The 22,597-nt window shown below is 42.8% G+C and overlaps 1 protein-coding gene across 1 annotated transcript in view; it reads right to left on the reverse strand.

The window, feature by feature from the left end:
• Nucleotides 1-13,159, reverse strand: part of SLC16A14 (solute carrier family 16 member 14) — a 30,587-nt gene extending 17,428 nt beyond the window's left edge. Inside the window, exons 1-2 of the mRNA XM_031452343.2 lie at nt 12,782-13,159; nt 5,727-5,998 (exon numbers count right to left, since the gene is read on the reverse strand). Of these exons, the coding sequence (XP_031308203.1) occupies nt 5,727-5,985 (259 nt within the window). The 5' untranslated portion in view covers nt 5,986-5,998; nt 12,782-13,159. The remainder of the gene's footprint in view (nt 1-5,726; nt 5,999-12,781) is intronic.
• Between the last annotated feature and the right edge of the window lie 9,438 nt (nt 13,160-22,597).

Consider the following 22,597-nt stretch of genomic DNA (forward strand, 5'->3'; position numbering starts at 1 on the left):
TCTTCATGCTTTCTTAGGGACTCCTTATGTGAAGACAGAAGCTGTTAAAGAAAACAGACCGAAAAACCCCATTGCTTTATGTGCAGAAAACTTCCAGCACGCAAAGACAGATTTCAATAATTTCACCAAAGGACACAGGACTCTGGGTTTTCAAGGAAGGCAGATCTGAAATAAATAGAGAAATTGATTCATTCTCTTATCTACAACAGAGGTCCTAACCTACTGGTTTAGAGGCTCTATCCAGCCTGTGGATGCATTTTGTTTATCCAGAGCAAAGTTTAAAAACGTTTTGAATCAGTTGCCAATATTTTTTAAAAATTAAGAGAATTCACACACACACACAAAATCCAGTGGGAACACAGAATACCTTCCCACACAGCCCGAATCAGCTGGAGCTGTGTAGTAGCTGACCACATTTAGCTGTGTCACACCCTCTCTGGTTTGCCACAGTCTCCATCCTTCTCTTTAGTCTTTTATTTGGCCTCCTGCCCTCTTTACATGACTTGTTTGGCCTCTGTACACATCCCGGTTTTCTGACTCCAGACCTTAAGGGAGTACAGAAAGGGGGTTCTGAGGACTTCCAGGCTTCAAGCAAGGAACCTATAGCCTGTTTTCACGAGGACACTCAGATGCAAACCAAGCTGGAAAGAACTTCTCATCACTTCACACATACTTCAGCCCCTGCCGATTCTCCGTCCTTGGCCGGACACATCAGGTGATGCGTTTATTTTGCTGCATGGAGATTCAGGGATACCCTTGGTTGTGTAATGTGTGCCAATACTCAGAGCAGGACAGTATGATATGATACACATTCTAATTCTTACATTACTATGACACTGAAGTTTTTGTCAACCCCTTTGCTTTCTTCCTAATTTTGTGGCAACTTCTGATGTCACTGAAGCTTAATGCTTGATTTGGGATCAGTGATTCCTTGTCCAAATTGCAATCCCTATTTTAGTCATACAGTATGAATGAATACTAAACATTCAGTAAGATGGTGCACTTAAACATCATCTTATTTTTGATCATTATTACTTTATAGAGTTATGAAACCCTCCATTCAGGTGGGACTATTTCAGGTTAAAAGCTTGCTGAACTCTAGGGAACTTCCTCTTTTAGTCCAAACTAAAATAAAATTTTCCTTTACAGTTCTAACTATATTCACATGCAGATTTGGATACACAGCCTGCTAATGAATTTTTTTTTTGTCTAATGATTTTGAGAGGGTCTAATCCCCAAAATTATGAAGGTAAAGACTTATTAATTTAATTAATAAGGAAGTATTTACATTACAGAAAATAATTCTGTATATAAACCTCTTACAATAGGCTTAATACAGTAAATATATTTTATATAAATATATCATGTTATGTATATAATAAGTATGATATAAACAATATGTAAACTAAGTACATTGGCATAAACATCTGAGGAAATTATTGGGGGCATCTGAAATTCAGAAACCAGGGGTGTGAGTATAGCCCAGTGGCAGAGCGCATGCTTAGCATGAACAAGGTCCTGGGTTCAATCCCCAGGACTTCCATTAAAAAAATAAAATAAAATAAAATAAAGAAATTCAGAAACCATATGTTGAAGAGGTATCTTTTATTTCTTTATACATATTTTATTTTTCTAACCTATGGTCATTTCACCACTTTAAATCTCGGATGAGTGGACAAACAAGAGAAAGACACATGATTCACTGGTTTGCTGTTAAAAGGCCTTTAAGAGATGAAGGGTCAGTGGGTAACAGCTCAGGAGCATGATCGTGTCTCCCCCATTAGGGAAAGGGCCCCAAAGCACGTTTCCTGTGATGCTGTGTGTTCATGAAACATTGCACTAAGAGCGCATTTAGGGGAGGAAGGGGAGAAAGCCCCAAGTAAGTGTAGACATTCATATCTGGAGGAATGTTATATATATCAAAAAGAAAGTATTAATTGCTTTACTGAAAAGAGCATTTGATAACTGTGTCCGGCTTTCTAGGTGGTCGACTCTGGCACCATGTGTGCTGGGGCTACAGTCATTTATGATTTGCAGATGAGCAAAGTCAGTCCGAGAAACGCTGACTCCTCTATGGTTACAAAATACAGATTTGTCAAATAAGAGGAAGTCAGATCCCAACTTTCAGCTTCTCAGTTTCTTTTTTCTAACCATTGTTTACTGCTGGTCAGCTGGCATCTCTATGATGGATCTGCCATCCAACACAATGAGAAGAACTTCACACACAGTCTAAGAGGAGGGGAAAATAAGGTTGAGGTGCAGTCCTTTCGCTGGAATGCCCACCTCTGGAGAGGGATTCAGCGTTTCAGAATGAGACTATACAGCTTCTCAGACTTTCTCCTCTTCGGAAGGAATCTGAATCTTGGCCCATTTCCCACATGGTACGTGTTGCATTGCTGCAGAACATGCTGATGAAGTCATAATTTCTTGCCCATCTCAGCATCTCATAGGTTGTAAAAAGCTCAGGTGAGGAGAGAAACAACCTGAGATGAGCCTTGGCATGCTATCACTGATGAAAGTAGGTAGTTTATTGAGCTCCTGGTCTCGGGGTGTAACCCTACACTGCAGTAAATCAATGGTCTTCTGCCTTGGATGAACCTTGGAGTCACGAAGGAGCTTAAAAAAAAAATCCTGATGCTAGAGTCCCGTCCCAAGAGATTCTGACTTAATGGTCCAGGTGTAGCCCAGGTTGGCAGGGTTTTTAAAAGCTCCCAGGTGGATCTGATGTGTAGCCAGGATTGTCAATCACTGCTCTGAATCTACTTAGCAAGTAAGTGGCCTTCTGCAGCCTTAAGCTTCCCCTAACAATGCGGCTTCCACCAAGGATTATTTGAAGAGCTATTACAAAGGCTGCTACAGATCTGACTGAGGTGACGACATTTCGTTAAAAATTGAGACCTTCTGCAGGAAACTGGCAAAATCCACGCTAGCAATGAGTGAAACAGGAATGAAATTACTGAATTTCCCACGTGTGAGTCACTGTTCAAGGGAGATGGCTTTCGACCCTGTAGCCTAGTTCACGTTTTTTTTACTTAAAATAAGTAACTCAATATGTTTATAATCAGAAAATGGAAACAATTTATATTTATTCCCTTCACACATATTTTCAGTTCTCATTTGATGGAGTGGCAGACAGTATGATGGTGGACACCATTCCGGGGTCCAGTGGACCAGGTTTGAAGCCTGTCCCACACTTACTGGTTAACTCCAGTAAGTTACTTAATGTCTCCAAGCGCTGCATGTCCTCCTCTCCGAGGCAGAAATGATGGTCTGGACTCCAAGGCTGCTGTAGGATCAAGTGAAATCATGTACATAACATGTGCTTGGCATGTATTAAGTGCTCAATAAAGGAGAGCTGTTCTTGCTGGCTTTTGGCTTGGAAAAGTACCCAACATATCTGCCGCCACCCTGTACCCTGCTATTCAGCTTAAGATACTGAATAGCAATTTAGGGTCATGACTGATAGAATAAAATAACTTTCATTTATATAGCTAGGAGATTTGTGGTGTTATAATTTCTGAGCCGCAAGGCAAAAGACATTTATCTGGTTGGCATCTTTCCTGTAGAAAGCTTAGTCTACAACCTGAGATTCCACTGTCTGGAATTCAAAGACTCCCCAACAGAGTTCTGAGTACACAGTCACCTCCCAGTTAAAGATGACAATCACGCTTCACCACAATGAGTTAGGTGTTCTGGTTTGGGGGATCATCTTCAGAACCACATCCAATAGTCTCAGGACTGGTTTCCATTGCTTATTCCTGTAGAACTTGTCAAACACAAAACAATAACAAAGACGACCTAACTGGATGGTTTGGAAAATACTGGGACATTTCATATCCTGGCCTTTGGCTGAATCTTCTTTTTTTTTGTTGCATGCACACCCTTCCTGGATTGAATCTTAAAGTATTTTGTTCTACCCGATAAACATTTACTTTTAAAAGATAAGAAAACTGGATTTTAAGTATTTGAGAAGCACAGTTTTCCTTTCCTGACTTATTTCCAACATAAGACGAGCAAGTTCCCTACACTGAGGTTAACCTCCCCATACGTTTCATAGGATAAGACAGTCCTAGTTTGAACAAAGCCAAGGCGGGGTTGACGAAATCAGTTCATTAAGGTTATAGGCAAAAATGATTTCACAACGATTCCCTCGCCCACATAATGCTGCCCTTATTTAACCGTTAAACTAGGTGAGTAAAGGGGAGGGTATAGCTCAAGTGGTAGAGCGGACGCTTAGCATGCACGAGGTCCCAGGTTCGATCCCCAGTACGTCCATTAAAACAAATAATAATAATTAAATAAATAAACCTAATTAGCTCCCCCCTCCAAAAAGTAGAAATAAAATAAGAAAATTAAGAAAGACTTAATCAGTAATAATTCCCTTTGATAAACACATACCCCCTGCACACATTTTGAGAAGCAACACTCTGTCCTTGTTTTTTGTCATTAGCGCTGCCACTGTTATTAATGTTGCTTGTATTAGTAACAAAGTAACACTGGCTAAAGAAAGGCCAAGATCAACAAATCTCTGAGTTGAATTCAAGCAATTAATTACTAATGTGGAAATCCCTGACAATGCACAGACACTCGCCAAACACACATACGCCTGCCATACACATACTCTCACAAAAACAGGAAAAGACTTGAAGTCATTTATGTTTCTAGCATAAAATATATTACGAATACTTTAAAAAATTAGATGTAAAAGTATAGCTTTTACTTTCAAGTGATGCAACTGAGCAGCTTTAGGGTATAGTGGTAATGACCTCATAAAATTGTTAAGAGAATGAAATAAAATCAAACAAGATGATGTAATGGTATGCACATGGTGTATAATAGATGCTTATTAAATGTTAGTTGACAGTAAAAGTTGTTTAGTTCCAAAACTGAAGCACATTAGCCATAATAACATATCATATTTATAATAACTTTCTGGCTTAGTATCTCCAACTGGATAAGAATTGCTTTCATAGATTGCTGTGTGGTTAGGTTAAACTACAAAATACAAGAATATGTTATCATTTCCTCCTGTTAGCTAGATCAATAACCATCCTTAGAAACAGTTTCATAGATTTTTCAATAACATAGAATCAGTATTTCAAATTTCAAACATTAGAGCTCTGAAATAAGATTGCTATTTACTTTTACTGTGTTGTCTCTGAAAGTTTTATCTTTGAAAAAGATTCTCAAGTGTTAAACAGATTTATAATGATAGATAATACATTATAACAGTTAAGAAAACAGATTTAGGGGCAAAAGAGAGTATTTTAATCATCAGTTTTTAAAAAACTCCAAATATTTACAATCTTCAAATAGCTATATCCCACAAAAGGACAAATATGGTATGATTCCACTTGTATGAGGTCCTCAGAGTAATCAAATTCTAGGGACAGAAAATAAGAGTGGCAGTGGCCAGGGACAGGGGATTGGAGAGAGGTGGCAATGGGGAGTTATTGCTTAATGGGGGCAGAGTTTCAGTTCAGGAAAATGCAGAAAGTTCTGGAGATGAATAGTGTTGATGAAGGTACTCAATGGCACTGAATCCTATACCTAAAAATGGTTAAAATGATAAGCTTTCTGTTGTATATATTTTACCACAATAAAAACAATAGTAACATCCACTAAAGTCAAACATCTAATGTTTCAACAATATAAACCTTTCCTTCCGGTGAGGAACTGCCATTGTATAATGACTGAGTTTCATGACAGGTCACACCAGAACGTACCCACGATCAAGGTGACGCCCATGCTGAGGGAGCTGACCCACGCCGTCAGGCCACGGCTCTGATGGAACTCTTCAAGCCACTCCACGTTGAGGACTCCCAGGGCCATCTGGGAGCCCATGATGAGGATGTGCACAAAGAAAGAGGAAAGGACCATCATCCAAGCCCATCCGCCATCAATGTTTGGGTGGGGTTTAAGTGTCTTCTTATCCTTGGGGTCATCTTCAAAATCATACCCAATGTCTTCATGACTTGTATACATTTTCCAAGAGTTTCTGAAATACATATGACAAACAACTTCATTGAACATCAAGACAAAAAATACCCCCATCTCCTTTGGACAGCTCGACCTCCTCATCACAGCCAAAGTGGCCACAGTCATCACATCAGACCTTTCTATTAATCTTTGTCATTGCACAGATTTGGGAACACTCCTCACTTTCTCACAGGACCAAGTGCTTTTATGAAACCTGTTTCATCTTTACAGTCATCCTAATGTAAGTATTACCATCCCTATTTTAAAGAAATGAAATAGACTCAGAGAAGTGAAGTGCCCTTCCAAAGTTTTCATGGCCAGCAGGTAGATGGCTCGACAGGAACTCGGGCATTGAACCCAGCTATTCCTGATACCAAAGCCCATGCCTTCTGTCCCTTATTGAGATGGATACTGATAAGTGACAACAACGATGTCAGAGGAGGAAGACGCCTGGCCTTAGGCAGGGTACAGCTTGGCCTTGGTGGGGCTCCTGGCAGTGGATATGGTTCTCAGTTTCGTGAGTCCCAGTGTTCAGTTTGTTCAGCGCAGCCAGCATGGGTTAGCCTCATGGGGACTGACTCACACAACCCCAACTCCGGAGGGTTTGGTAAAGGAGAAGGGCAATTTATCATCTTAGAATGGGAGATAGTTTTCTAATAATGGTGATAATTATGTCTGATATACAAGACATACTTTTACCTCCTCCACCCACCCCCATTCCCAGCATTTACCTGGGAAGCTAGAAAGTTCCTTAGAAAATAGGAAATCAGATTAAAGAAATTTGGATACTACAGTGATGTGCAGGTTGCCAGGAAGCCAGGGGCAAGATCTTGTAAAGCTTGATGTGCCGGATAAAGACCTTAGAGTTCGTCTTGTACATAATGAACACTCGGTGGCTCAATCTGCTCTAGGAAGAGACAAGATGTTACCTGCGCTTTGCAAGGTCCATCTCTCAGGATGTCCCAACAAGAGGAGGGTGGCTGGATGGAGATGGGGGGCGGGTGATGCCAGGTCAGGGGAGGTCTCTGGGTTTGTTTTACTTTTCAGGATGAGAATGAAGTGTGTGCATAAGAACTGAAGGTAAGGAGCAAAAGAGAGGGAGAGAGAGAAATAGAGAGAGAGAATGACTAATCCCAGAGGTGATGGGACAGGGTTAGTCTTGATCAGGAAGAGGGACCCAATCTCTGAGACTGGAGGAAGCAGGGAGGTGGATGGGGATAAGATGGGAAGCAGTGGGATGGAAAGTTATACCTGTTGGTCTAATTTCTTGGTCAAGTACGGAAGCTAGACCATTGGCTGAGAATGAGGGGGATGGTAGTTATGTCGGGGTCTCAATGTTCAGGCTAATGAAAGAAACTGTTGTTGAAGACAAGTGGAAATGATTGTTGGGTGGCCCTGAAACCAAGCTGAGCCCTGCAGGGCACCGCTGCATAGCCACAGGCAATGGAGCACCGCGGACAGAGCAGACCGAGCACTCTGCCCCAGAAGTCTGCAATGAGAAACGCTGACAAAAAGCTGGTCTGTTTTTCTGTGACCACATACGTGCCAGCGATCCTAGACAATGTCATTGATAAAATACTCTTCTCTGAAAAGAATTCTTCACTGGTCAAAGTTCCAAATAATGCTGTTTCCAGGCTCTGTAAGCTTGAAATCAGCATGCTTTGGTTGCCATGCTTTTGTAAACACTGTGTTCTACAGGGACGTTATCTTGGAGAACTGATGGTTATACAGTGGACCCTGGCTCACGTGGGACCCCAGCTGTACACACGTGTTTTGAGAACAAGTTCCTAAGAGTTCAGAATTGCTGGCGCTTCCCCTTGGCTGAATTTGGGTCTGTGGTGCCTGCAATGTCCCACCGTGCCTGCCTGTAGCAGGACATCCGTGATGGACTGTGACAGCTCAGTTATGGTGGGGACAAAGACAGGAACGCCAGCTCCTTCACTTGTGTCATTCTATGTGCCCACCTGGAGACTTTCTTTTTGTTTAAAATTTAAAAAAAGCAAAACAGAGAGCAAGACTGCACGATGAAAATCTTTGATATGGAAAGTGAAATTTGCAGTCAGTACATGAAATGCTTTACTCAATTTGACTAACGTCTTTAAAATGGAAGTCGATTCTTTTTGTTTCCCCCAAGTAATTATTTCACAATAGAAGAACAAATAAGAAAATAATGATTATTCCTGATCATTACATGTGATTATTACTGAAGATCATTTTGTTGCAGTGGAGGAAGGTGGTGTGAAAAAAGGTCCCAGGTACTCTAGGCATCCCTCTGTCCTAGGGCTCTTCTCTGCTGGGTTGTGATGTGGACGAGCAGGACAGAGAAGCAGTTACACTTGGCCAAATGGACAGTGCCCAGCCTCTTTTGAAGCGTCTTGTGGCAATCTGTATACCCTCTTTCTGTATATCTCTGACTTAAGAATTGTTTTTCACCTTTTCAAGGGCTACGTGACCTGCAAAACTTAAAATACTCTCTGCCCCTTTATAGGAAAAGTTCGCTAATTCCTGGACTGAGTTTGTTGGGAAGAAACAGACACTGAGGAACCAAGGATGCCAGTGGAACAGCAATTTAATGGATCTGTCCTGGGGCTCATCTTGACTTTTCCTTTCTCTCATAATTATTATTTTTTATCTTTTAAAATTATTGTATCTCTTCAACAGCCATCCAGTTCTCAACCACTACACCCCCTGCCCACATTGCTGCTCTCTGCTGGGTCCTTCCCTCCACCTCTCCGTTACCCAGGCTGCTGGGAGTGATTGAATGCTGCCTTACCAGGTAACTTCCCCATCCTGTCAAATTATCTTTCGGATCAAGTCCAAACTCCCCCACTGCCAGGTTCTCCTCTCGCTTTATCAGCCGCTCTGCTGGGTCCCTCCTCCCGTTCCTCACTCTTGCGCTCTGCTCTCCAGCCTGGCTGAAGCACCTGCAGCTCCCTGACCTTGGCACAGTCTCTCCGACCTTCCCTTCTTCCCTCTTTCAGGAACATACTTCCCTCCTTCTGACCTCCTGGTCCTCTTCTGCTCATTCTTCACAATTCAGCTAAATTATAATAGTGAAACCTTGAAATAGTAACAACAACAGCAGCAACAAGAAAACCCTGCAAACATCTCTAATATCCAACAATAGAGGAGGTGTTAAATAAATCAGTCATGGTATAGCCATGCAATGCACGGCCACCATCAGCAATAGAACTGTTCAGACGCTTTGAAGACATAGAAAGAAGGGCACACTAAGGTGTGATTATACTTTGGGAGGGGTCAGAAAACGGGACACATGAAATAATCCCTTTTTTGTTGCTGTTGTTAAAAACATGTATCTGTAGGAAAAAAGACTGGAGTGAAACAAAAATGTTGATGGAGATTATTACTCTTTGGATGATGGTCTTCCAAGTAATTTCCCCTTCTTTTTATTGATCTTTTTGGTAAAAAAAAATCTAAATAAACATACATTAACTATATTATAGGAATGTAAAGGTCCTTTTCTCTATCTTTTGAACATCATTTGGATCAGTTTCTTGCCTCTAGTAGATTAGTGGCGACTCAGAACCACTTTCCTTGGGAAGCGTAGTCCGTGTTGGGCTGTAGGCTTTGGTATGTGTTTCCCACCACCCCCCTCTCCCACCGTGAGAAGACAGTGTGCCTGGGGATAGAAGGGGATGGGGTAACCCTTGCTCTCCAAAGCTCACAGCCCAGAAAAGAGCTACCCTGTCAAAAGGGCTAGGAGGATGAAGTTAGGAAGAGTTCGGAAGGCGTTTGATGGTGGTCTTCCCTCTGTCCCTGGTAGTGGTACCCAGAGTCCCAAGAAGTCAGAAAGGGGAGAACCAGGCAGCTTGATAAGGGATGGGCCTGGCCTAGATGAATAATAACATGGTCTTACAATCCGTGCTTAATGAGATATGTGTTTAATGAGATAAAACAACACTACTTGACATTTTCCTAAAGCCCATCTACATCTAAGAAAGACTTTGAAACAAGAATAATACAAAAGTCAGGTTTTTTTCAACCCATGAGTTGAAACAGTGTTTTTTCTAAGCAATGTTAAGAACTTTACATTCTTACTGAATTATTTATTTTATGGGTTGAGATACAGTTGCCATTGAACTGCTCTTGACATTTTCAGTTTATTTGTTCATGAATAAATGACGCTGAGTAGCATTTAAGGGAGAAGTTTTATTCAAGAGGCACAACTGTGCATGGAGAAAATAGTATTAGCTGGTGGGTAGAACGGAGTTCCATCAGATCCTGAGAAGGTACCTGGGGGCCTACTAGGCAAAGGAACTGTCTGCACTTCACAGCCAGATCTCTCTGAAAGTAATTCCTATTCTGACTTATCACAGTTACCTGACTGTCCAGCCAGGTCAACGAAGACAAACAAAAGGCGACAGAAAAATAAGGGTCTATCCTCTCACCAAGTGTACTTTAGTATTTTGTTTTATTTAGTTTTTAATTGAAGTATAGTTAGTTTACAATGTTGTGTTAGTTTCTGGTGTACAGCATAGTGATTCAGTTACACACACACACACATATATTCCTTTTCGTATTTTTTCATTATAAGCTATTACAAGACATTGAATATTGTTCCTTGTGCTATACAGTAGGACCTTGTTGTTTATCTGCTTTAACACGTTAGTATTTATATAATTATAAGATACAACATATTCATCTGAGCATTATGATCCTACTCTGCACCTGGAGAGGCAGAACCAGGACAGGGGTTCTGGATCATTCCATCCCAGGCTCCAAGTTTTCTCCACCATACGGTCTTCAAGCTCCCCCATCTTTTCCACAGCCTGGCACATGTGTAACGTAACAACACACGAGTGGGACACTGGGGTAAATGGAGCAGTGAGTGTGGGGTTTCCCCTAAGGATCCATGTGTAAAATGTCACCCACTCTAGGCTCACCCAGAAGGGAAGCTCTGCACGTAGCATTAGGGCCCTGCGCTGAACAAGCTGAAGGAAGGACACGGGAAGATTATAGGACCAACTGTCAACCTCCGTTCCTCCCAAAAGTGAGTGCATCAACCGTGAAAGAGAAACTGTAAACACGGGAAATGAAGTACCACATGCAGGCAAAGACGTGGAGGTCAGCTATGTATTTACCTGGCAACAGGCAGAAATGAAAATAATTTAGAGCATGCTGGTGTGTTTCAGACGTTAAAACTAAATTAAATTTTCCACAACTCTTGTTAGGAGAGTACGTTTTATCAGTAAGTCACTGATTTTGAATTTGGCTATTGTGATTATGTGGTGAGCTCATTATAAATGAGAAGTACAGGGGAAAGAGCCAAATTAAGGGTAATATTACAATCTTTCCCAAAGGTGGGCAGAGTATGTTGGTGGGAGATTCTTCATTAGATGCGAGTGCATGGCGGGTCCACCCAGTATTTGGCTCTATCAGTATTTGTCTTCTAGACCTGGTGTGCACTGCAAATCTCGGGCCTTTAGAGGGCGTACTTAAGGCCAACAGGCTGAAGAGGCTGGAGCAAGGACTTGGGGAGCTGAGCTGGTGCAGAGCCCACAGCGCAGGAGAACCCCGGCTGGGTCCACGCTGTATTGGGGGCACTAGACATTAAAATGCCTTCTATGGGCCAGGGACTGTGCTTGGTGCCTTCTCCACAACAATTCTGTCCAGTGGATATTAATGTTCCATTTCACAGATGAGGAAACTGAGGCAATCTGTAGAATGGGGGCAATGCAACTTAGGTCTGACTAGCAGGTGGTGGAGTCCAAATTTCAACTTGAGCCTGAGGGATTCCAAAGCGTATTTTATCCACCTCCTCCAACTAACACACACACACACACACACACACACGCACACGCCAGGAAAGGGGAAAAGGAATCTTTCTAATACCCAGTAATAACCCTCACTCATCCTTGCTAATGAGCCTGGATCAACTTTTCCGCGGAAAGAAAACGACTTAGTTGGTAAGCACAGTTGAGCTCCTAAATACCGTCAACGGCCTTGGCGGCGTCAGGCCCCGAAATGGCCGCCCCCAGTTCCCTCGCCCCATTTTAGTCCCTCCTCTCTTCCCTGAGGAGCCTTGATCAGAACCGCTATGGGGAACCAGCATCTGCACGCCCTGCTCTGGTCCCCGCGCGATCTGGCCTCGGCGCCCCTCCTCCGAGCGTCACGCCGGCCGCCCCCGGACCCCTTCCGGGCATTCCGTGCTCCCCCTTCCCTGGCACCCCCAGACCACCCCCCCAATCCCGAGCATCCCGGCATCCTGGCGTGCTCGGAACCCGCCAGCTCCGCGGGGAAGCGAGGCCGATCGCAGTCCGGCAGCCTGCGCGGGGAGGCATCCCGCACCCTCAAAAGTCCCCTGGCCGCCCGGCCCCTGTCCTGGTGTCCCACTCTCCGCTCCATCACCGCTAGTTCCAGTCCCTAGCCGCAGCTGGGAGAGGAGGCGGGGAGCAAAGCTGGGCGCCGGACAGAGCGCGCCTCCAGGGCCGGGCGGGGGCTCCGAGGGGCGCCGTGCGCCCTTGATGACGCGCGCGGGGCCCTGGCCGGCGTGGGAGCGAGGCGCGCGTCCCCACGCTCCGCCCCCGCCCGCCGTTACCGCGCCCGCCCCGAGGTGGCCTCGTCCGCTACTCGGCAGCCCCTCGGCTAGTGGCCTGGGCGCGACCACCGCGCCTCGCGGCCGCCTTGCCTTCGACCGCCCGGGCCGCCTTCCCCGACCCTGCCCCGGGTCCGCGCCGCCGCTTCCCGAGCGTCTGGGGTGCAGCGGCCGCCCGCGGTCAGAGATGCCCCCGCGCCGTTCCATCCCCGGGCCCGCGCTGCCGCGCCGCCTCGGGATACTCACCGCCCGCAGCCCGCGGGGCGGCGGCCTCACTCGGCTCCCGGGCCCGATCTTCGAACTTGCTGTTTCCCTCGGAGCCCCCGGAGCGGCTGGGCGGAGAGATTCGCTGCAATGTCGCCTATCATCCTGGAGATGCGGCTGCCTGCGGCGCGGCGCTCCGCCGGGCTCTGTGCGCTGTGCGGGCTCCCGGCGCCTCCGCCGCTCGCTGCCAGGCCAGCTCCGTCCTGCGGAGCTTCGAGCTTGAGGCCTCAGTCCGTGTGGCTTTAAAAAGGGTGCGTCTGGAGGTGCCCGAACCTACCCTGAGCTTCCTTCCAATCCGTGCAATTTCAAATCTCCACGCTGGTTCATTCCTATACCGGCTAATTCTGGTTTGGCAGGAAAAAAAAAATTGCAGTCACCTCACGTGCACACTCTTGTGGCCGCTTGTAGTTTCTAGCTTTGGCTGAGGTTCGCTAATGCTCTCAGCACACTTACAACTGGAGGGAAGGGACTGAAACCTAACCTAAAATGCAGGTGGAAATAGACGTATCCTCCATTTCTCTGAAGTAGGAGAGAAGTGATGGAGAAACCCTCACTGAAGACTGGGCCACAAAATCTGGCAGTCTGTGGTTGGAAGAGGTGGACGGACCTGCAGTATATTCTTGGCCAAAGAGGACTGAACATCCTCTCTCCTTTGTCCCATCCTGGGCGGTAGCTCTCCCTGCTCTTTCTCCAGCATCTGCTACCTGCATTCATAGCACCAGGCACAAGTTTCATTTCCACACGTTGACTACCCTGTTCCCAGCAGTGCACCCAGCGCAGCGCTCTGCCCAGGGAACGTTTTAATAATAATAAGTAAATAATATAAGTAAATAATAAATGGAGCCAGGGCTGTTTTACCTCACCTGAAGGCTTTTGTGGTGGTTCTCTATTTTTGTTGTAATGTATTACCACGGACTTAATGACCGAAAACAACACAAGTTTATTATCTCATAGTTCTGGGGGTCAGAAGTCCGAAATGGGTCTTCCTGGGCTAAAATCAAGGAGTTGGCAAAGGAGTGTTCCTTCTGACAGCTCTAGGGGAGAGCCCATGCTTTTAGAGGTGTCCTCAGGCCCTGGCTCACGGCCACTTCCTCTGTCTTCAAAGCCAGCAGCATTGCCTCATTCTGTGTCTTTCTTCGTAGTCACTGTCTCTTCTAGTTGGCCTTCTTTTTCCACTTTTAAGGGCTCTTGGGATTACATGGGGCCTACCCAGTGGTAATTGGGTTATTGGATAATCCAAATAATCTCCCTGCTTTAAGGTCAGCTGATTAACAATCTTAACGCCACCTGCAAATTTAATTCCCCTTTGCCATGTAAGGTAACATATTCACAGGGTCCAGAGATTAGAATGTGGTCGTCTTTGAGGGACCATTATTTTATCTACCATAAATTTCCTTCTTTCTTACTACCTTTTTTCCTTCCATTCTTGTTTTGTTCTTTTATGGAAAAAAGAATATTCATATGCATTTCACGTTGCCACTTCTTATAACAAATCTTGATTTAAAAATAATTGAGAACATTCTGAGAAACTGTGGTTTAGTGAGGACATCTGGGTGAGGCACCAGGCTTATGTGGTCCAAATGGTGTACTTTTGTTGATCAGAACATGAACAAATGGATGGTTAGTGTTCCCTTGGGATGGCTTTCTCAGATACCACTCATTTCAACCAGGCTTTAGATAGTAAGTCAAGACTGGGTTCCTGGAAAATATCTCAAGTGCAGATGATCCATCTTGTTTGGAGAGAGGTCTGCAAGATTTGAGAGTCTGGTTTTTTCCCCTCTGAAACCTTTTAGATTTATTGAGGTATAATTGATGTAGTGTCAACTGTACATATTTAAATATACAGTTTGATGAGTTAGCATAAGTCTGTGGAACCATCATCTCAATCAGATAACTCCAAAATTTTCCTTTCCCCCTTTGAAATCCAGTCCTCACTCTGCCCACATGACCCCAGGCAACCTCTCATCTGCTCTCAGTGAAGTTTCTACTCTGGACCATGGGTACTTTCCATCTAGAATGCCCATAGAAGGCTTTCCTTTTCTTTTTTCCCTCCATGTATATTGAAGTAAGATTGACAAATAAAATTACATGCATTTAAAGTGTACAATGTGATGATTTGATACACATATACATTGTGAAATGACTATTGCAATCAAGGTAATTAACACATCTACCATTTCACATAGTTACCTTTTGTGTGTGTGTGTGTGTGTGTGTGTGTGTACGGTGAGACTGCTGAAGATCTACTCTCTCAGCAGATTTCAAGGATACAGTATTGGTAAGTGTGGTCACCAGGCTGTAGACCTTTACCTGACTTGTACCAGGTAATAACCTTGTCCCTTAAGAAGACAAAATGATTCAAATGCTGCATCTAACAGCCTTTCCTCTTAGTTTTAATCGTGCATTCAACTGTTTCATAACTTCACACTGGAGCTGGGGTGGAACTAAGGATGTGGACAATTTGTGCCTGAATTTTGGTGGCTTAATGGTGTGGATTAGGCAGATAGTGGGATAAAATCAGCTTTTGAGGAAGTTCTAGCACAGAATATTGAAGGTTTTAGAGTTACCTTGACTGGCCCATTTTTATAGCCAATCCAGATATAAAGATGACCTAGAACCACATGGTTCTCCCAGGCCATCATCCTGCTCATCTCTCAATATAGAAGCAGCCCACCCACACCCTTCAGAGCTTAATGAGGTAGACTGTGATGGTTAATTTTATATGTCGACTTGATCAACATGTATTGGTGATGCTGTGCAGAAATTGGAACCCTCAGATACTTTACTTTGGCAGTTCCTCAAAAGTTTAAACATAGAATTACCATATGGCCCAGCTCTTCCACTCCTAGTTACATGCCCAAGAGTAATGAAAACATGTGTCCTCACAAAAACTTGTACACAAATGTTCATAGCAGCATTATTCATAATAGTCAAAAAGTGGAAACAACCCCAATGTCTGTCAACTAATGAATGCGTAAATACAATGTGATATATCCATATAATGGGACTTTATTCAACAATAAAAATACATGAAGCAGTGACACATGCTACAACACAGATCAGTCCTGAAAACATTATGCTAAGTAAAAGAGGTCAGTCACAGAAGACCACATATTGTATGATTCCATTTATAAGAAATGTCTAGAATGGATACATCTATGGAGACAGAAAGTAGGTTAGTGGTACCCAGTGCTGAGGAGGTTGGGGAGGAAATAAAGAGTGACTGCTAGTGGGTATAGGGCTTGTTTGGGGTGATGAAATGTTCTAAAAGTGATTTTGGTGATGGTTGTGCAAATCTATGAAGAACCATTGAATTGCCAAAAAAAAAAAAAAAAAAAAAACAAAAAACCCGAAAACAAAAACTCCTCATCTCTCCTTCACCAAAATGACGAGGGTGGGTCATATATGAACCAGCGCTGAGAATGGGTTCTAACCTAAGAATGGAGTCCGTGTCTATGTGCCTAAAGTCCCAAATACAGTGAATGAATTAACCTTGTTCTTTAATTTTAAGACCTTCTACCCAATTACACTTAAAAGTTTTTGCACAGCGAAGGGAACAACTGACAAATGAAAAGACAACCTACTTAATGGGAAAAATACTTGTAAATGATGTGACTGATAAGGGGTTTAATATCCAAAATATATAAACCTCTCATACAACCCAATATCATAAAAATGAATAACTAAAACATGGGTGGAAGATGTGAATAGACATTTTTCCAAAGAAGATATACAGGTGGCCAACAGGCACCTGAAAAGATGCTCACCATCACCAATCAGAGAAATTCAAATCAAAGCCATAATGAGATATCACTTCATCTCTGTCAGAATGGCTATCATCAAAAAGAACACAAATAACAAATGTTGGTGAGGATGTGAAGAATAGGGATGCTGTTGGTGGGAATGTAAATTGGTGCAACTACTGTGGAAAAACAGTATGGGGGCCCCTCAAAAAACCAAAAATAGAACTACAATACGATCCAGCACTCCCACTCCTGGGTATATATCCAAAGAAAATGAAAACACTAATTCTAAAAGATACATGCATCCCAATGTTCATAGCAGCATTACTTAGAAAAGACAAAATATGGAAGCAACCTAACAGTGTCTATCAACAGATGAATGGATAAAAAAGATATTTTATATAAATACATATATATAATGGAATATTACTCAGCCATAAAAAGAAAAAATTTTGCCATTTGTAACAATATAGATGAAGGTATTATAAAGGGTATTATGCTTAGTGAAACAAGTCATACAGAGAAAGACAAATACTGTATGCTATTACTTATATGTGGAATCTAAAAAAATACAGCAAATGAATGTATGTAACAAAGCAGAAATAGACTCATAGATATAGAGAACTAGCTAGTGGTTACCAGTGGGGAGAGGGACGAGGAGAGATGGGGGTAGGGGATAAAGAGATACAAATTACTGTGTATAAAACCAGTAAGCTACAGGGATATATTGTGCAGCACAGGGAATATAGCCAATATTTTATAATAAAAATAAATACCTTCCTTAGCCTCATCTTAAGCGATAATATCCCTAAAATTGTGGTTGTCATGTTCCAGTTGTACATCCTTCCAGCCTCCCTCTTGGTCTTGCTGCTTGTACATGCCTGTCTGAGGAACATGCTGCAACAGCGCCCTCGTGATTTCCTGCAGGTCTAGTTCGTGAGATTGCGTGAGAAAGCCGTATACTTTCCAAAGAGTTGTTTATAACACGCAAGATATACAAGAAATCCCAAGCACTTCAGAATTTTCTTCCTGGTTAGGATTTCCCCGGACTTTATCCTAAAGCACCTACAAAAGGCTGCCCCTGGGGAGTTACAAGCTTATGTTTATCTTGGCTTCAAAGTCAAAGAACAGATCAAGGGTGAAGAGCTATATAGTACAATTAGCAACATGTTCCTGTCTTTACATTAATCGTCCAAGATTGTTACATTTTCCTCTCCCATAAAAGTAACCAATATCTTCATGTAGCAGCATGTGCTTTCTTAAGAGTAGAAGGTCTAAAGCACCATTTCTCCCACTAACTTGGAAATTAAACATTTTCTCACACTTATCTTAAAAGAAGTAATGCTGTGTTCATGAGGTTGTATTATATAGTATTTTTTGGCTAAATATTATAAATTATACTTTTAATTTTTAATGAAATCAGTGACATCAGTTAGCAAATGATTATAGTTTTTTTAACTATAGATTTTTTTCTTTTGTTTAATACTGATTTTCCTGAAAAATTTCACGTAGATGAAATCTTACTTTAATTTTTTTGTTTTTAATGGAGGTACTAGGGATTGAACCCAGGACCTTGTGCATGCTAAGCATGCACTCCACCGCTGAACTGTTCCCTCTCCCACAAAATCCTATTTTAAATGCTCTCAGGGTATTCACTAATGGAAATACCTGGTGAATCTTTCTGAGGCTAGAGGAATCCTCATACTGATATGTTTATATATCAACTGATCTGTTTAATAGGTATGGGTTTAAATTTTACTTCCCATAAAACAGAGTGCACTTGTAACTTCTACTATTTTAAAAATACTCTGAGAGTCCATAATGGATCATTGGCATCAAACATGCATGCTTAATATACAAAAGTCAGCTCCACATTGCATTCTTTGAGAAGATCATCAATAAATAGGACTAAGTCTGGATGCGAAAGATCTAGCATTTTTTTTTTCTTGTCAGTCATGATTTCAGTGTGCCTTTATTTGCAGGAGCAAATGTTTCTTTTTTTTTTTTTTTTTTTTAGTTTTTTTGTTTCAAATTGAAGTATAGTTAATTTAACTAAGTTTCAGGTGTATAGCAAAATGATTTAGTTATATATATATTTTATATATATATAATATATATTCTTTTTCAGATCTTTTCCATTAAGGGTTACAAGAAATTGAATATAGTTTCCTGTGCTATACAATAGGACCATGTTGTTTATCTATTTTATATATAGTAGTGTGTATGTGTTAATCCCAAACTACTAATTTATTCCTCCCCCTCTTCCTCCCACTTTCCCCTTTAGTAACCATAAATTTGTTTTCTGTCTCTGTAGGTCTATTTCTGTTTTGTAAATATTGTATCATTTTTTTAGAGTCTACATATAAGTGATATCATATAATATTGTCTTTGACTTACTTCATTTAGTGTGATCATCTCTAGGTCAATCCATGTTGCTGCAAATGGCATTATTTCATTTTTTTATGGCTGAATTTTTTATTCCGTTGCATATACATACACGACATCTTCTTTATCCATTCATCTGTTGATGGACATGTAAGTTGTTTCCATGTTTTGGCTATTGTAAATAGTGATGCTATGAATATTGGGGTGAATGTATCTTTTCAAATTAGAGTTTGGATTGCAGGATCATATGGTAACTCTATTAGTTTTTAAAAAATTCTCCATACAGTTCACCATAGTGGCTGCACCAATTTACATTTCCGCCAACAGTGTGGGAGGGTTCCCTTTTCTCCACACCCTCTCCAGCATTTATTATTTGTAGACTTTTTAATGATGGCTAGCCTGACCGGTATGAGGTGATACCTCATTGTGGTTTTGATTTGCATTTCTCTAATAATTAGTGATATTGAGCACCTTTTCATGTGCCTGTTGGCTGGCTATCTGTAGGAACAAGTGTTTCTGACGAAACCAGTTGAAGATATGAGATCTAAACTTAAGAGGAAAGGAGTTTGGGTGTAAACACTTGAACCATTCTCGTGTGGGACAAGTGTGTTATCTGGTAAAATTAATACAAGATACTGAAGAACAATGTACGGATAGTTTGAGGGAGAATCAGAAGGCAGGTTCTTTTACTTTGCATAGGAGGAGGATGGCTCTCTTTCCTGCTATCTTTTTGGTGGATTTCTTATACTTTTACCCTGTACCTTTAAGCTGGGCAGACAAACCTAGGAAACCTATTATTCAGAGAGCAATCAGAGTGGACAGCTGCTCTCCAGCCCTGTTGTAGGAACATTCTTGGACCTCTTTGCTCTGTCCTTCCCTTGACCTTCGGCTTTCCTCTTGACTCTTGATCGTGCTGACTTGGCCTTGTGTCTCAAGTCCCCAGTTTTCTTTTCACCTTGAGAACAAGTTGGACTTCTAGTGCTCTCTCTGTCGCTGGTGGGTCTTCCAGCCCCAGGCCAGTTCCCCAGTTGGGACTACCCTCGCTCTTCTGCAAGAGAGGATCAGATGATTTCAATGTAATGAGAAGGCCAAAGGCCAACATTAGGCAACTCTTAGGACTGTGTAACCATCGGTTATGAAAACCCTGATTGCGAAGCATCAGAGCATGCAAGGCAGAAGCCAAGGGCAGAGAGCGCGAGGCGTCCAGGTTGTGAGGTCACATCTGAGCGGGAAGCCCCGCTCCTCCCCTCTGCTCCGTGGAGCCTGGGCATTCACCCTGGAGTGGGTATGATGACGGAACTACATCAAAGGGTTATCAAAAGCATTAAAGAAGATAATGCAGGTAAAGCACTGTGGTGTCACCATGCTTGACATCTATTAGGGGACTCCTTCTAATGCAGTGACATTGGTGTCACTGAAACCCATTCCACCTCAGAGAGAAAGCTGCCTTCCAGAAGAGGCCTTTGGAGAGGCGGCATAAATTAGTAGTTAAGAGCATACACCCTGCAGCCTTTCCATCGGGATTCAGATCCCAACTTTTACCACTTCTTTCACCTCTTAATGAGGTTACTTAGCACCTCTACATCTCAGTGTCATCCTCTGTAAAATGGGAACAAGAAGAGGAAGAGAAAGAAGAGGAGGAGGAGGAAGAGGAGGAGATTTAGCCCTTGGGTGGTGGCGAGGTGTAAGTAAGAATACAAAGCCCGTCTGTGTGCCCCTCAGTGCGACGCAGTGAGGACACAGCATTCCTTCTGCGAGACTCTTGACAAAAAATATACATATCCTACGTCTAATTGTGAGGCCACATCAGACAAACCTGGATTAAGGGACGTTCTAAAATATAACTGGCCTGTACTCCTCCAGGTCAGCATCATGAAAGGTAAATGAAGATTCAGGGAAGGTCCAGAGTGAAGGAGACAAGAGAGAGACATGACAACTTCACGTGATGTTGCTTGGATGGCTCTTACCCGTTGGAGTGGGACAGCAGACCAAATCTGATTCCGGGCTGGAGGTTAGGTAATCGTGTTATAACTCTGTTAAATTTTTTATTTTGAAAGCTGTACTGTGGTTATGTAAGAGAACGTCATTGTTTCTAGAAAACGCTCCCTGAAGTATTCAGGAGTAAAGAAGTATGTAAAGTCCTTGGAACAATGTCTGGCACGAAGCATGACGTGAGCGTTTGCTGTTATTTTCTAACTGAATTTTTTTTGGGCTGAATTCTGTATAGTATCAAGCCGTGCCCTGGTGACCTTCATTAACAATGTTGCAGGAAACTGTGGCTAATCTCACTGGTTTTTCTTTTCCTGTTTCCCAGCCTTTGGTTTTTGGATCTTAGGCAGTCCCAGGAAATGTTTCCTTTGCTCAGGCTCAACATCTCTTAATTCCTCTGGGTTCCTCGTGCCCTCTCTCCGTCTGTCTGTTTCTTTTGCGAGCCTTATTGTGTATGTGGTTTGGGGAAGGTGAGCCCACCTGTGCCCCTGGAGCAGGACTGGGTGGATCAGACTCATCGGTCCCAGCAGAGCAACCCTGGTGCTGGGCGCTGAGTTAGCTGCTCCGTGGGACTATTGCAGGAAAAAGCATCCCCTAGAGATGTTCTTTAAATACTTTATTATGGGCCCCTCTCCCCCTGTGGGGTGACATAATCAGGTGGAATATGAGGGAAGAGATGTTAAAATAAAGATGTCAACCTAAGCCATGTGCTGGTTCCCAATTTGTGGAGTGAATAGCACCCTAGGGACCAGACACAGGAGCTGTCATTCAAAACCCTTGTCATGAATGGATGGCTCAATCCTGAACCCGGCCATCAGTGATTTCTCCCTTGGGGTGAGTAGACTGAATGATTGGAGTTACCTTGGTTACTTGGCTGCTCCTACATAAAATGTGTTTAACCAGGCTTCGTTATAGTTGGGGCCAGCTTTTACATGGATGTGTCACTATTGGTGGGTGGGGGTTTCTACCTACCTGAAACATAGTGGGGTCTTTAGGATACTTGGGGTGAAAACCACACACAAACACAATCAAATGTGGTTCACATGGTTTTAAATCTCCATGAAGAGAGCTTTGTCAATAGGAAGGATGAAAATGGTTTGGCCCCACTCAAGTTGGATATACCTTGTTCCTAGAAGTTGTGTTGGCTCCAAAAATAGGAGGATGTGCTTTTTGGGTATCAGGCCTGTCTGTCAGATGATTTGAGGCCATATCTTCCAGAGATTGAGGTGGGAAAACTGGTGATTTTCAACAGTGCACTGACTAGCCATGGCCAACCCCGAGTCTCCTCCATGCATTACAGAATATTATTGAGCTCCTCCAAGGTGCTGGACACTGTTTCTAGGTGCTGACAGATCAGTCCTAAACATGTGCATGTCCAATTCCTTTTTAGTCCTTTGAATAGTCAAGGAGAAAGTCTCAGGAGTTGAAAGGTCTTTAATATCTCTCTCTAATTTATTAAGGGCGAGAGCAGGCTGTGAGCTTAGAGTCAGTCCTCTCCAGTAGCCTTATCTGGCTGGAATTTAATAACCTTGATTGTTTTCATGTATTTATTTATGGCTTCCTTTACTTATTCACTTATTTAACAATAGTTATTGAGAGCTTACCATGTTCCAGGCTCGCTGCAGGTGATGCAGAGTGCTGCACTGGGCAAAGCTGACAGGCACCTCTGTGCTCCCTGACA

The sequence above is a fragment of the Camelus dromedarius genome, chromosome 4 (genome assembly GCF_036321535.1).
Source record: "Camelus dromedarius isolate mCamDro1 chromosome 4, mCamDro1.pat, whole genome shotgun sequence".
NCBI lineage: Eukaryota > Metazoa > Chordata > Mammalia > Artiodactyla > Camelidae > Camelus > Camelus dromedarius.